The following is a 13733-nucleotide window of genomic DNA, read 5'->3' as shown; positions in this document are numbered from 1 at the left end:
AGAGAGAAGTTAGAAGTGAGTTGACAAACGTCAGAGAGGAGTCCAAAACCAGCTGTGTGATTTTGGGTTAATCACCTAACTCCTCTGAACCTGTTTTCTCATCTGTAAAATGGAAACAATAGAATTTATCTCATAGGCTACTATGAGGATTAAAGACAAAAGTCCACGTAAGTGCTTAGCCCAGTGCCAAGCACAGGGTAGTCATGCAATCAATGGCCATTGTTATATATTTGGCTCCCTGCCAAAGTTCAAATACTTTCACAAAGCTCTTTAAGTCTTCAGAGGGGCCTCACAGTTCATGCAGACCAACAATCTCACCTTAAACATCAGGACCCTGAAGTCTAAAGAGAGTCCTGCAGGCTTCACCTCTGCACATACTGCCTTCCAAATGCACAGGAAGCCTCTGAGGCCCAGCAATCACTTCCTACATGTCTATATCCCAGCCAGCAGCCCGCATGGGGCTGTGCTCTGTTTGTCAGCAGGAACAAAGCCACGGTGTACGACAGGTACACACGACCTCATGGACTAGGCTTCTGTCCTGACAGTATGAGCACGGCTACTTTCAGGACCAACTGCCAGATTACGCCACTGAACTCTCACACCAATGCCACTGTGTTTGCCTTGCTAGGATGTTTCAGTGGAGGTATTTCTGCTCTCAGAGAAGCAGTGTGATGGTGGTGATGGTATCAGCTGTCACTATGGACACCCAGCTGAGCCAGGCCACAGTGTTAAGCACCTTACATGTTCCATCTCATCTGGCTCTCACAACCACGTTAGCAGAAAGGAACTCTTTATTATGCCCATTTGACAGTTAAGGAAATGAAGCTCGGAGTTCTGAGCCCATCACAGGGTTAAATACACACTCGACAGACTCCCTTCATTACCCTCTCCCTCCTTGCCTGTATTAATGGTCCAAATGCTCCTTTCCAAAATACTGCTGGGGCGCAGGGGCTGGCCCAGTGAATAAAGCTGGCCAGGCCTGGTACCAGTGGGCCCTGGGGAGCCTCAGGGGAGGGCACTTTCCTGCATGCTCAGTCCCACTGTGGCAGCTGGCAGAAGCTCCAGGCAAGAGGAGCGATCTCGAGTCCTAAGCCTCTGAGCCTGCAGATGAGAAACGATGGTATCCCAAAATTATCACGTTCACTGAGGTTAAAGGTCAAATCTAGTATATTAGAATGGAGAACCCTTATCTAACAAATCAGAACATATCTGGCTTTGTTACATAAATCTGGTTTTTCTTGAAAAGTTGTACAGCAAGATTCCTTAAGTTCTGAGACTTAAAGTCCCAAATATTTTACTACTTTTTCAAGGAGTCACAAAAGAGGAATATGGAGAAGTGCAGTCAAAGCCTTACCTCAACTAAGCACCCCACATCCAGCCAGCAAACAGGTAGGGGAAGGGGGAAATGGGATAGCCTGGAATGGAGCAGTGCACAAAGCAACCACACAGAGGCGATGCGGTATGATATCACCTGCGCAACTCCAGGCCACACACAGCAGCGCTGACCTCATGGAGTCAGAAATAAAGGTCAGAGGGATTGAGAGTTAAAGAGTTGAGTAGAAAAAGATGATGCCTCGCTCCCACACATTAGCATCAAGAATCCTCAGAGGACTACATGGGAAAGTGGATCACCTGAGAGATAGGCCTGACACTAGATGAGGGAACTATGCAGGGTCATCCCTGTTTTGTCAGTGCTCTGGAATGTCTGTGCCAGAGGTGAATCCTGGGAAAAAACAAGAGACAGCAGAACAGAGCGGAACACAGTGGTTACTGTGCTCTGCTGGGATTCAAGCTACTCCAGGCTCCCGTCCTCACTGAGACCCTCATCTTGAGCAGGTATTTAGTCACTGAGCTTCAGTTCCTCAACCGTAAAATATAAATAATCGTGGCAGCCTCACAGAGTTGTTATAAATAAGGGCATGTAGAGTACTCTGCACAGGGCCTAGCACATTGGTTCTCAACGGGGGCAATTTTGTCCCCCAGGGGACATTTGGCAGTGTCTGGGGACAGTGTGTTTGTTATAGCTGGGGGGTGGTAGCTACTGGCATCTAGTGGGTAAAAACTGAGAAAGCTGCTCAACATCCCACAATGCACAGGACAGTACCTGCAACAAAGAATTATCTAGCCCAAAATGTGAATAGTGCCAAGATTTAGAAACCCTGGCTGAGCACATAGCAAGCACTCAATAAATATGAACTATTAAATTATGTTTACTATTCTAATAATAATAACCAATCAAGTTGCAGGGTCTTTTCCTCAAGGATAACCAGCATCTATGACTGAAATGATAAAAGACAAAAATACATTACTTACTCTACTTCTCAGAATTTTGGGTAGCAGATCTGTCATTCTGGAGACAGGAAAAGTTTGTTGTTTGGTTGATTCTGAGAAACCCAGTAACTTTTTGAAATAAATAACATAGCAGAGCACCAGAATTGCAGTATAGAAAAGCTGGAAAAAAAAAAGAAAATAATGTGTTTAAATCACACCATTTTAATATAGGCATAATTAAGATATGCCTATTAATTTGACCTCAAAGGCCAATCAAAAAATAGAATGGTTTTAATTAACTGCACCTTTTCTTAAGCAACACATCACCCTCTGGTCTATTTACTGGGACCCAGCTCCGCTGCAGTATCTCTGGGAAAAGTGTTGCAAGTACTTCACCTGACTGGGAGAAGAGAAGTTCTGGGCAAGTGGACACAATTTCCAGACAGATATCCACTACAGCCAACTGCCATACCAATGTCAGATACATTCTCAAAGGATTTGCATTTGGCCAAAAAAAAAGGCTCTCCCGCCTTGACAGCACACTGTGAAGGTCCATGCGTCCTAGCTGAGCACGTCCAGGGACCTGCCATCATCTAGCACTGGGGATTCTCCATAAACTGTGGAAACCTGTGACATTATGATTACAAGGTGGGACTAAACTGCTGGCTCTCTCCTCTCTGTCCAGCGCCTGGGCAGGGCAAGAGCTACTACAGGATGGAGAGGGAAAGGTGAAATGATAAGAAAGCCCACACTCCCAGCACCCATCCGGGACAAAGGATGTCTCTTGGCTAGGAGCAGCAGCCTGGGGTTTTATTTGCAGGTTGGGGAAGAGTATTCGAAGAGCCCCGTTTTGCAAGTTCCCTTCTACCCTCTTTCCCTCTGAAAACACTAGTGCACACTAGCTCAAGAAGGAATGGGACCTCCAGGCCCCCCTTTCAATCTAGAAACACCTGTAGGGAAGGCACAGAGCAAAGAGTCTCAGTTTAGAAGCTTTAGGCTCCTCTGCTATCCACGCCTGTCCCATCCATGCCTGAGAACAGAGCCCACCACCATCTTTTTTTTCTTTCCAGTTTTATTGAGAAATAATTGACTTGCATCACTGTATAAGTTTAAGTCTTACAGCATGATGGTTTGACTGACATACACATATGGTGACATTATTACTACAATAGCTTCAGCCAGCATCCACCTTTTCATATAGACACAATAGAAAAGAGAAAAAGGGAAAAAAATTCTCCTTGTGATGAGAGCTCACAGGATATACCACCTTAACAACTTTCCTATATATTACAGAGCAGTGTTAGCTACAGTCATCATGTTGCACATCACACGCCTAGTTCCTGTTTATCTCGTACCTGGGACCACCTTCCCCCAGACCCCCACCCTTCTTCTTTCATGCCACAAATGCTTTAAGACACAGCAGCACTGCTGTGAGCCAGACCACCTGCTGCCAACACCCTGTGATAAGACCCTTTAGCAGCTCCCTTCCCCACCTCTCATCTTCCCACTGAACGGAGCCTGGGGAAACAGTGGCAACCCACGGGTAGTGTTCATGCAGCATATCCTAACTCCATGATCCCTCCCCTTTACTCCTACTGAGGAAAATCCACGTAACGTAACACTGACTGTTTTAACCATTTAAAACTCAGTGGCTTTTAGTACACTTACAGTGTTGCACAGCTACCACTGAGATCTAATTCCAGAACATTTCCATCACTCCAAAAGGAAATTCTGTACCCATCAAGCAGTCACTCTCCATCTCCCCCATCCCCTGGCGACCACTCATCTGCTTTCTGTCTCTCTGGACTCTTCTATTCTGGGTATTATACATTAATGGAATCATACAATAGGTGGCCTTTTGTGTCCAGCTTCTTTGACTTTGTATAACGTTTTCAAGGTTCATTGTGTTGTAGCATGTATCAGTATTTCATTTTTATGGCTGAATAATATTATATTGTATGGACACACCACATGTTGCTCATCCATTCATCAGTTGGGCATTTTGGGTGCTTCCACCTTTCAGCTTTGGGAATAGTGTTGCTATGAACATCCATGTACAAGCTGCTTGTACACCTGTTGCTAATTCTTTTGGGTATATACCTAGGAGTGAAACTGCTGGGTCACTTAGCAGTTCTACATTTAACTCTTTGAGGACCTGCCAATCTGCTTTACAGAGCAGCTGCACCATTTTAGTTTACCACCAGCAACTTATGAGGGTTCCAATTTCTTCACATGCTCACTAACACTTGCTATTTTCTGTATCTTTTATATAACAGCCATCCTAATGGGTGTAAAGTGGTATCTCATTGCCTAATGACTAATGATGTTGAGCATCTTCTCAGGAGCTTATTGGCCATTTGTCTGTCTTCTTTGGTGAAATGTCTAGTCAAGTACTTTACCCACTTTGTCTTTTTGTTGTTGACCTGTAAGAATTCTTTATATATTCCAGAGTAACTATTATTTGATGCTGTGGGGGGAGGGGTTATCTGAGGAGGAACCTGGAGGCCAATTGGACAAAGGGAATTGGCTGTGGCTTGCCTGGTGATATGAGGAGCTGTTGGCTTTTAGATTTATAACACCTAAATTGACAGAAAATGTGTCATGGCGTGAAAAACAGGGCAGCCAGAGGAGCAGCAGTGTCAAGAGCATCTAGAGCTTCTAGCCTTCCTTACATGCAGAGATACTTCAAATGCAAGCCATGTAGTAACAGGAACAAGAAGAAAAAAACAGGTGGGAAAAATAGATTATGCAAAAGTTAAAAACCATAACTGTACCTGGGCCAAAGAGAAAATGTACAGTCCCCAGTGAGGCAGCCACAGCACGAGAAGAGCTGTCAACACACTCTTGAGGATTACCGACAAGCTCTCAGCAATCACCTGCAAACGAGTGGCAAAGAGTGCACTTTACAAACATAATTAAAAACTACTTTAAAAGATGCACAGAAGCCTGGCCAGGTGGGGCTCAGCAGTTGAGCATAGACTAGGATCCAAGAGTTCGCGGTTCGATTGCCCGTTAGGGCACATGCCCGAGTTGCGGGCTCAATTTCCAGTAGGGGGCATGCAGGAGGCAGCTGATCAATGACTCTCATCATTGATGTTTCTCTCTCTCTCCTTTTCCCTTCCTCTCTCTGAAATCAATAAAGATATACTTAAAAAGAAGTGACAAACAGGAAATCTGGGCTTGTGGCTGCCTGGCAATGGGGATGGGGCATGTGGCTGGACATAGTTTCGGTAATGTTCTACTGTGTTGAGTGGTAGGTTCAGAGGTCTCCAGTATCTTATCCTGCTTTAAGATTTACATGAATGTTATATACATTCCTTTGTATTTAGCAAGTTATATATTTTTAAAGATAAAGAGAAAAGTTATTAGTATATAAAAATATAATCAATAGAAAAATCTGAAAAACCTTTACAGTCCTCTTAAATTCTTATCTTAACTAATAACCTCCCTATTAGCAAACCTGTTTTTTCATTAATAGTATAGCAGAGGAAAACTTTAGTCCAGCCCATCTGCCAATTTTCAAGTGAATAAACTAAATTGATCATGTTACCTTTCTCCATATATCTTTTTAGATGCAAGTCTGAAAAACATCATTTTCTCCCATTTTAAAAAAAAACACTCTTTCCCCTATTCTTTGCATTTCCCATTAACAGTAGAAGGCATACTGACCTTGAGCTTGACAAACATATGTGCTTGTGCCAAGACCCAGAAGGGTTCTCCCAGAAGCTCCACCACAGCTGAGAGACCAAACACTACCACTCCAGTTCCATAGTGGGGGATGACATTAGGATTAGGCACTTCAAGCAACCGTAGCCAGACCCAGCCCAGGAACAAAGACCAAAACACACCCAGAGGGACCCTAAAAATGGGGGGAAATATTTTTTAATATATTAAGTATAAAAATAAAGTATATATTAAAATAGTCACACTGAACAGAAAAGAAATATAGTTATAAGCATAAAAACAGCTAATTCTTATTCGGGCACTTACTACGTGCCAGGTACTATGCTTCCCCCCTTAATCTCACTGACACCTCATAATGATCCTATCATTATCTCCATTTAAATGAGGAGGAAACTAAGGCAGACAGGCACTAGGTAATTTGGCCAAGGTCATGAATAGCTAGCTAGTAAAGGGCAGAAAAGCAGGCCCAATTCTGATCTGTCTAATGCCAATTTCCAGTAGGGGGCATGCAGGAGGCAGCTGATCAATGACTCTCATCATTGATGTTTCTCTCTCTCTCTCTCTCCTTTTCCCTTCCTCTCTCTGAAATCAATAAAGATATACTTAAAAAGAAGTGACAAACAGGAAATCTGGGCTTGTGGCTGCCTGGCAATGGGGATGGGGCATGTGGCTGGACACCCCTATCCACTGTGTTACACTGACTCAAAAAACAAAATTTCCCACCCAGCCAGCGTGGCTAAGTGGTTGAGTGTCAACCCATGAAGCAGGAGATCATGGTTTGATTCCTGGTCAGGGCACATGCCTAGGTTGCAGGATCAAGCCCTAGTAGGGATCATGCATGAGGCAGCTGTTCAATGGTTCTCCCATCATTAATGTTTCTATGTCTCTCTCCCTCTCCCTTCCTCTCTCTGAAATCAATAAAAACATTTAGAAAAAAAAGCAAAATTCCCCAAAAGTGTGTGCCTGCTGTTTCTACTTAGAATGACTAAAAGACAGTATACAGCTGGTACTTACACCCTAATGACCAATAGTCCAGTGCATAGTATTCCTTCCCATGTGTAGCCTAGAGCACTTACATATGACTGGGTAGTTTACAGTCATTCCTCTAATAAAATGAAAACTTAGCAGCCTTGATGACAGTCATTTCCATGAGGCAATAGGAGTTATGCAAGGGCAGAATTGGGAAACAACTTCAACCACCAATCCTCCCTGCAGGGATTTAACTGCAGAAAAGCTATTACAATTTTTAGCTGATGTACTTGGTCTTCAATAATATTCTAAAAGGCCCAGAACTGAAATCAACATAACAAAATTGAAGAAAGATACAATGAAACTCCTAAAAGGCTTTCAAAAAATACTAAGACTAAGTGGTTGTTAAATGCTCAGAAAATACCACAGGGGGGAAAAGATTAGGAATAAAAAAGATGACACAGGCCGAGGGGGCCCAGATTGGGGATCAGGAACAGCAGAAACAACTTCCAAAAAGGGTAGAACTAGGGCTAGTAACCTAGCCCAGAAGCCCCCACCTGGAGCCTCCTCCTGGCTCCTGGCTACCCAGAGAGAAAAGAGCAGATGCCAAGTCCCCAGAAACCCACTGCAAAACCAAAGCTGGAGATAGTTCAGCTTTAGGCAACTGTTGCTGTTTAACTTGTGATATTTGTTACACTTGTCTTTGAAACTGTCTCCTGACAAAGCACAACTCACGTTAGCCACAGGAGGTTGATGGTCTGGCTCCAGTCTCGCTGGGTGCTCCCACTCAGACATGCCCTACGGAAGGCCTCTCTGGCCAGGAAGATGGTGGTCGAGTAAAGCAGTGTTAGCCTGTAAAGGGAAAGTAGAAATCAATGTCTCTAGCCCTGGCCAGTGTTGCTCAGCGATTAGAGCATGAGCTCATGCACCAAAGGGTTTTGGGTTCAATTTCTGGTCAAGGGCACATACTTGGGTTGCAGGGGAGGCAACCAATCGATGTGTCTCTCTCACATTGATGTGTTTTTTTCCCCTTTCTCTCTCTGTCCCCCCTCTTCCCTTCTCTCTAAAAATAAATGGAAAAAATATCCTCAGGTGATTCACAAAAATAATAATATTACCCAGTCATATGTAAGTGCTCTAGGCTACACATGGGAAGGAATACTATGCACTGGACTATTGGTCATTAGGGTGTAAGTACCAGCTGTAAAATTTCTGAGATTTTACAAGCAACAGGAAGAAAAAGTCTTGGTTATAAATCACTGGTGGTGATGTGGAAGACGGTTTCTTACAGGAACCCTCACTAGTCTAATCTACTCAAACAAAGTCAGGAACCAAATGAGGGACAACTGAGCGCGTGCCTATAGTTCTACCTGGGAAGAAACTGCCACCGTGGCCCCCGAAGCCTTCAGGCTGTGGCTGTAGGCAGAGGTGTGGCTCTGACCATAAGGAAAAGGACCGGGTAGGACCCTACACAAGAGGACCCCATGGTCACTGAGGCTGGAGGCCCAACAGCCCTTGTGAGAGAAGCTGAGGCTCTACTGAGCGGAGGCTCCCGCCAAAAGAATCTCAGGACAGCAAAGAGGCTGGCAGCCATTACAGAGTCTGCTGTGGCCCAGGACAGCAAGGCTTGCCTATGTACCTCCGAAGCTGACAGCACCGAGGTAGACCCTCCGCACCTTAGGGAGGAGTAGCTGGGTTTCCCTTCCCCAGCAGGCCGCAGCCCAGGGAAAGCCAGAGTGGGGATGGCCCTGGGCTAAGGTTTCTGAGGCTGTCCAAACTTGCTACCCAGTGCTCCTGTCCAACACTGTGACTGAGGAGACAGCTATACGTTAAGCAGGGCCAGGCCAGACGAGTGCTATCAAGGCAGAGACCATCCACTCTGGAGGAGACCGGATGGGGAGAGGCCCAAACTGCTTTAAAGTCTGAGCACCTAAGAGGATTTGGTCTTTTCCTTCCTGCCTTTAAAACAGTATTTCTCAAAGAATGGTCTCTACTTCAAAATCACCTGGGAAGCCTGTCAAAATGCAGATTCCTGGGCCCATCCTCAGCCCTTCATAGTGCAAAGCTCCCCAGATGATTCCTTTGCCCATCAACATTTAAGAACCTTCACCAAGCCCCGAGAACAGAGCCAAGAGCACGTGTTTGGTAGGTATTAGATGTGAAATACTGTCTGGAACATATTGTCTTGTTTATCAGGACCTGAAGACACACCTGAGAAGCTGAGCTATTCTGCACACTCACATCACTTCATACACTTCAGTGTCATTTGTGAATACAGCACATGTGTGGGTGTCCTTGAACAGGAAGCAGAAGAAACAGAGTCTAAATGACAAAGCAAGTCAGCTAAGAGCCTCCAAGGAACTAATGGCAAGGACTCAAGCTCTTACCCCAGCTACCATTTTCCATTATACAATTCAGTGAAAGAAAAAAAAATTCACCAAGGAAAGGAAGGTGGCTGTTCTAGCCCTACAATTACAAAGCATGTCCTCATGAGCTGCAGAATTCCTGCTTCCTTTGCTGTCAGCAGGACAAGAACATAGAATTACACCTGAGACTGGGTTTGCCATGAATTACTCCCACTCCTCTCCTGGGTTCTGAGAGCAGGCAAACAGGAAAAAGCTGGCTGGGAAATGTGCATTTGGAGGCTGCTAATGGAAAACACTCCATGGGTCCATTAAGAGCAACATCCCCCACTCATTACCCCACCAGCATGCTCCTCCTCAGCCCACAGCTAAAACATTGTGACTCCAGTAGATGTCCATGCCTCTAAAATCCGAGGGTGACACACAGGCACAGAGGAAAACCTGACTAGGGATGTGAGTTGTGGACAGTGCCGGGGCACATCCCTTCTTACCTTACATTCACTATGCCAACGATTTCCTTGGACAGGAAGCGAAGGATAAATGCATTCAAGACAAAGGTGATCAATCGAAACAACACCTACAGAAAAAGAAGGAAAATACATCAGAATAAATTAAGTTGGGCCTGGCCGGGTGTGGCTCAGCGGCTGAGCATCGACCTAGGATCCAGGCGATCAGGGTTCAATTCCCAGTCAGGGCACATGCCCGGGTTGCGGGCTCAATCAATGACTCTCTCTCATCATTGATGTTTCTATCTCTCTCTCTTCCTCTCTTTTCCTCTCTCTGAAATCAATAAAGATATATTTAAAAATAAATAAATAAATAAATTAAGTTGGGAGTGTTTAATTTGCTGAAATGAAAACAATGTGGCTGCTCTTCCTACTGTAATGACACATAGTAGCCTTGCCATGGAGACCCTTTCTAAAGCAATCTGTCTGCATTTCTTCCAAAAATGTCACTCCTTGGGGTCTCTCACCATGCCTGGGCAGTGGTCAAAGAACCCATAAGTAAACCCTAATTTACTGATGAGAAGACAGAGACCCGACAGACTCAGGGAATTTCTTTGGGTTCAAAGTCAGGCACTCCAGGAGGCAGAAAGAAAATCTGTTAGTGCTTCACATTGCCCCTCCTTCTGGCCTGTTTAGAAATAGCACCCACTGCCCGGCCAGTGTTGCTCAGCGGTTGAACATCTACCTATGATCCAGATCACAGTTCGATTCCTGGTCAGGGCGCATACCCTGGTTGTGGGCTCCGTCCCCAGAGAGGGGTGTGCAGGAGGCGGCCAATCAATGACTCTCTCTCATCATTGATGTTTCTATCTCTCCCTCTCCCTTCCTCTCTCTGGAATCAATAAAAATATATTTAAAAAAGAAAGGAAGGAAGAAAGAGCACCCACTTTGCAAGTGGGAGCATGCAGGGTGTAGCAGATTCACTGGTAATCATGGGGTCTAATTTCTCTTTCTTCTCTGTCTACAGAGATTCCGATGACATGTAATCTCTTTGAAATTCAGTTTTCAATTAGAAAACAGAAAAGGCTGAATTTATTTACTATTTGCCACCTTCCAGAGAGGAGTTAAAATACCTTTTAAATGACAACTGCAATAAGATAATGTAAAATGGGGGGTGGGTGACAGAGTCCAGCTACTGCCATTTGAAAGGAATATATCCTGAGACTTTCAAACCTGTCAACTCAAGAAAACCACCTTAGCAGTGAATTCTTCCCATGAGACAGAGAACAGGTTGCAATTAAATGAGGTTACTAAATGGGGATACTGGCTGGATGCAAGCCTCCCCCACTAAGTGACTCTCCCTATGTGGCCCAGCTGCACCACAGGTGGAACTCAAGTGCACTTGGGAGCTAAAGACAAATCACTTCCCTGTCAAACATGCTCAGTTACCTACGAACAGCTGCAATATTAATCAAAGTATGCCATGAACCACCAGTGTCTGAAAATCTCCAGGGAAAGGTAAAACCAAAAAGTGAGAAGTTTCACAGAGCAGCAAGGTCTCGAAGGCGAAGATATCACAATCTTAACATTTATGGAGAGAAATGGGGCCTTTTGTAAGCCTGGGGATAGCTCTGTAGCTCTCCTTAGAAACATACAGGTATATACAAGGGTGGGCAAAAGTAGGCTTACAGTTGTGAGTATGCAAAAGTTTATTCTTGTATTGTTATTTATTGATTATTGTATTATCTGTATCACAACTATAAACCTATTTTTGCCCATCCCTGTATGTACATACATACCAAATTCTGTCCTCAGTTTTAAAGGTTTGAAGCCAATTCATTGAGCTGTTAATGGAAAAAAGCATTCAGCTGAAAATCTCAAGTCACCATTTAACTGTTAGCCCTGTTGTCCTCGAATGTTTATTTATATGCCTTGGTTTGCTCCTTTGTCAGATGAGGCTGCCTATCTTATAGGATTGATAACAAGGACAAACAAGGTTGTGTAGGTAAAAGCATTTTTGAAAAATGCAAACAAATGAAAGGTATTAATACTTCCACTGTGGTCAGCTCAGAGTTAAGACAGATTACAAAGGAATCTCAAATTCTTGCAGATTACAAAGTAATTGCAAAGCTACCCCAAGTGTCTGCACTGTAAGCTGAGAAAGCATACGAGATTGAATTAAAACACTCAAGAAATCTAAAGATTATGGCTATTTTTTAAAAACCACATACAGGTTTATGTTAACTTCAAAGTCAAAGTTATTCTTGTCTAAGAAATCTAATGTCGAAGGCCTTTCCTTATCTCTTAATTGGTTTGAATAAAAGCTTGAGCCAATGAAGCTCTGAGGTTGCTCATGCTACTCAGTATTTGCTCCACATAGTGGCGCTTATTAGTAACAGTCTCCACTTCACTTTGTAAAGGAATTTAGTTTAAAAAAAAGCTCTTTCACATATGTTAGTTTTTGACCCTTAAAAGCAACCAGGTAAATGCACATGAAGCAAGTAAGACTCAGAGCAAAGTGAGTTGCCCCAATGTCATTGCATCCCTACTATGACCATTTAAAAAATTCTAATGACCGTCATAAAAATAGCTACCATTTATTAATTACTTATAAGGTGCCAGGCACATAACAGGCATCTCATCTAATCTCCCTAATGGCCTAACGAGGTTGCAATATTGTTCTCATTTAAGATGAGGAAACTGATGCTCGGAGAAGTCCGGGGATCTTCCCAAGGACGGGCGTCTAGCCAGTGCCAAGGCCCAAACTTGAGCCCAAGGCTGCCTGGTGCCTTCTCCTAACCTCCAAGTGAAATGCTCATTCTCTAAAATAAGGGCAAGGTGGATTCAGGACTTTTGTGAGGAAGGGTTGAGTGGGTCAAGAGCAAGACACAGAGAAATTGAGCTGCTTGACTTAGAATGACCGGCTCCTAGGGTTAAAAGGATCTTTAGATACCATTTGGGCCAAGTGGCATGTACGTCATCTGACATGATGAAAATTAGGGCCAAGAAGAGGCAGTGAAGTGACTGGTCCAAGGTCACGGAGCCAGAAGGAAGACACAGCCAACATTTACTAAGTGCATTCTAAGAGTGCTGTGCTAAGTGCAATGATCTGAACAACTTCAATCTAGCCTAGCAGCAACTATCACTATTATTACTACTACTACTATTATGACCCCCATTTTCCAATGAGGAGCTGAGGCTTAGCAGGTGAAGTCCAGGTTCATTCAGCAAGAACTTGGCAGAACGAAGATACCAATTCAGGCGTGCCTGAGCCCAGGTCCCTGTTCCTAGCTATGCCGTATGGTCTCTCTGGAAGTGGGAGCCAGGGAATGTGAGGAGCGTGTTTGAGGGTAAGGGGTGGGGCATGGAGAAAATGAAACCCTTGCCTTAAAAAATACCAGATTCTACAGCACCGCAAACACCCGTGCCACCTGATCTCTCTCCTACTGCCATATGGGAACGACAATTCTCAAAACGAACGTGGCTTGTTTGCCATCTCCGAGCCAGGACTCTGAGCGCAGGCTGCCGGCTCCGGGCCCAGGAGCCCCATCGCCGCCGCCGCCTCCTCCTCCCGTGGAGCCCCTCGGCAGCGGGATTCACACCGGGACTGAGCCTGCCGGCAGGCGGGCTCCCCGCAAACCCCGGCTGCGGGACGGCTTGGGGCGGCGGGGCAGAGAGTACCTGCAGGAGGAGACCGGAGGAGGCCAAGCGGGCCGCCTGGCCCAGCACCTCCTGGCTTCCCATGGCCTCGGCGCCCGGCTCCGTCACCAGGAAACGCCGCCGCCAGCCGGCTTCGTCGCGAGAAGATAGCGTCACGGAGCACCTCGCTCGCTGATTGGTGATTTTGAGGCGGAAGGCGGGGCATGAGAAGTACGGCCCTTAAGGGGGCCGGGTTGGGCCACGCCAGTGCGCCTGCGCCGCGTCTCCTCTCCCTTCTGCAGCAGGTTCTGCGCTTTCTGTGCCTGTCTCAGGTTAAATAGCGACCGGTGCGAAGAAACGC

At 45.2% G+C, this 13733-nt stretch overlaps 1 protein-coding gene across 4 annotated transcripts in view; it reads right to left on the bottom strand.

Annotated features, from left to right (window-relative positions):
- The window catches only part of RFT1 (RFT1 glycolipid translocator homolog), a 37158-nt gene extending 23652 nt beyond the window's left edge, over window positions 1–13506 (bottom strand). For 3 of the 4 annotated variants that reach the window (XR_014000425.1, XM_081160309.1, XM_081160307.1), the window contains exons 1-6: window positions 13415–13506; window positions 9779–9864; window positions 7660–7776; window positions 5941–6130; window positions 5046–5147; window positions 2314–2451 (exon numbers count right to left, since the gene is read on the bottom strand). Coding sequence is in view for 3 of the 4 variants with exons in the window: in XM_081160309.1 (XP_081016435.1) it covers window positions 2314–2451; window positions 5046–5147; window positions 5941–6130; window positions 7660–7776; window positions 9779–9864; window positions 13415–13477 (696 nt within the window). In the remaining variant the exon portion in view is untranslated. The remainder of the gene's footprint in view (window positions 1–2313; window positions 2452–5045; window positions 5148–5940; window positions 6131–7659; window positions 7777–9778; window positions 9865–13414) is intronic. The other variant, XM_081160308.1, reaches the window with a different exon arrangement.
- Window positions 13507–13733: the final 227 nt, after the last annotated feature.

Source organism: Miniopterus schreibersii (genome assembly GCF_964146895.1).
Source record: "Miniopterus schreibersii genome assembly, chromosome: 15".
In the NCBI taxonomy this organism is placed as follows: domain Eukaryota; kingdom Metazoa; phylum Chordata; class Mammalia; order Chiroptera; family Miniopteridae; genus Miniopterus; species Miniopterus schreibersii.
The sequence above is the reverse complement of the archived record's forward strand: the minus strand, read 5'-3'. Positions and strand labels throughout refer to the sequence as shown.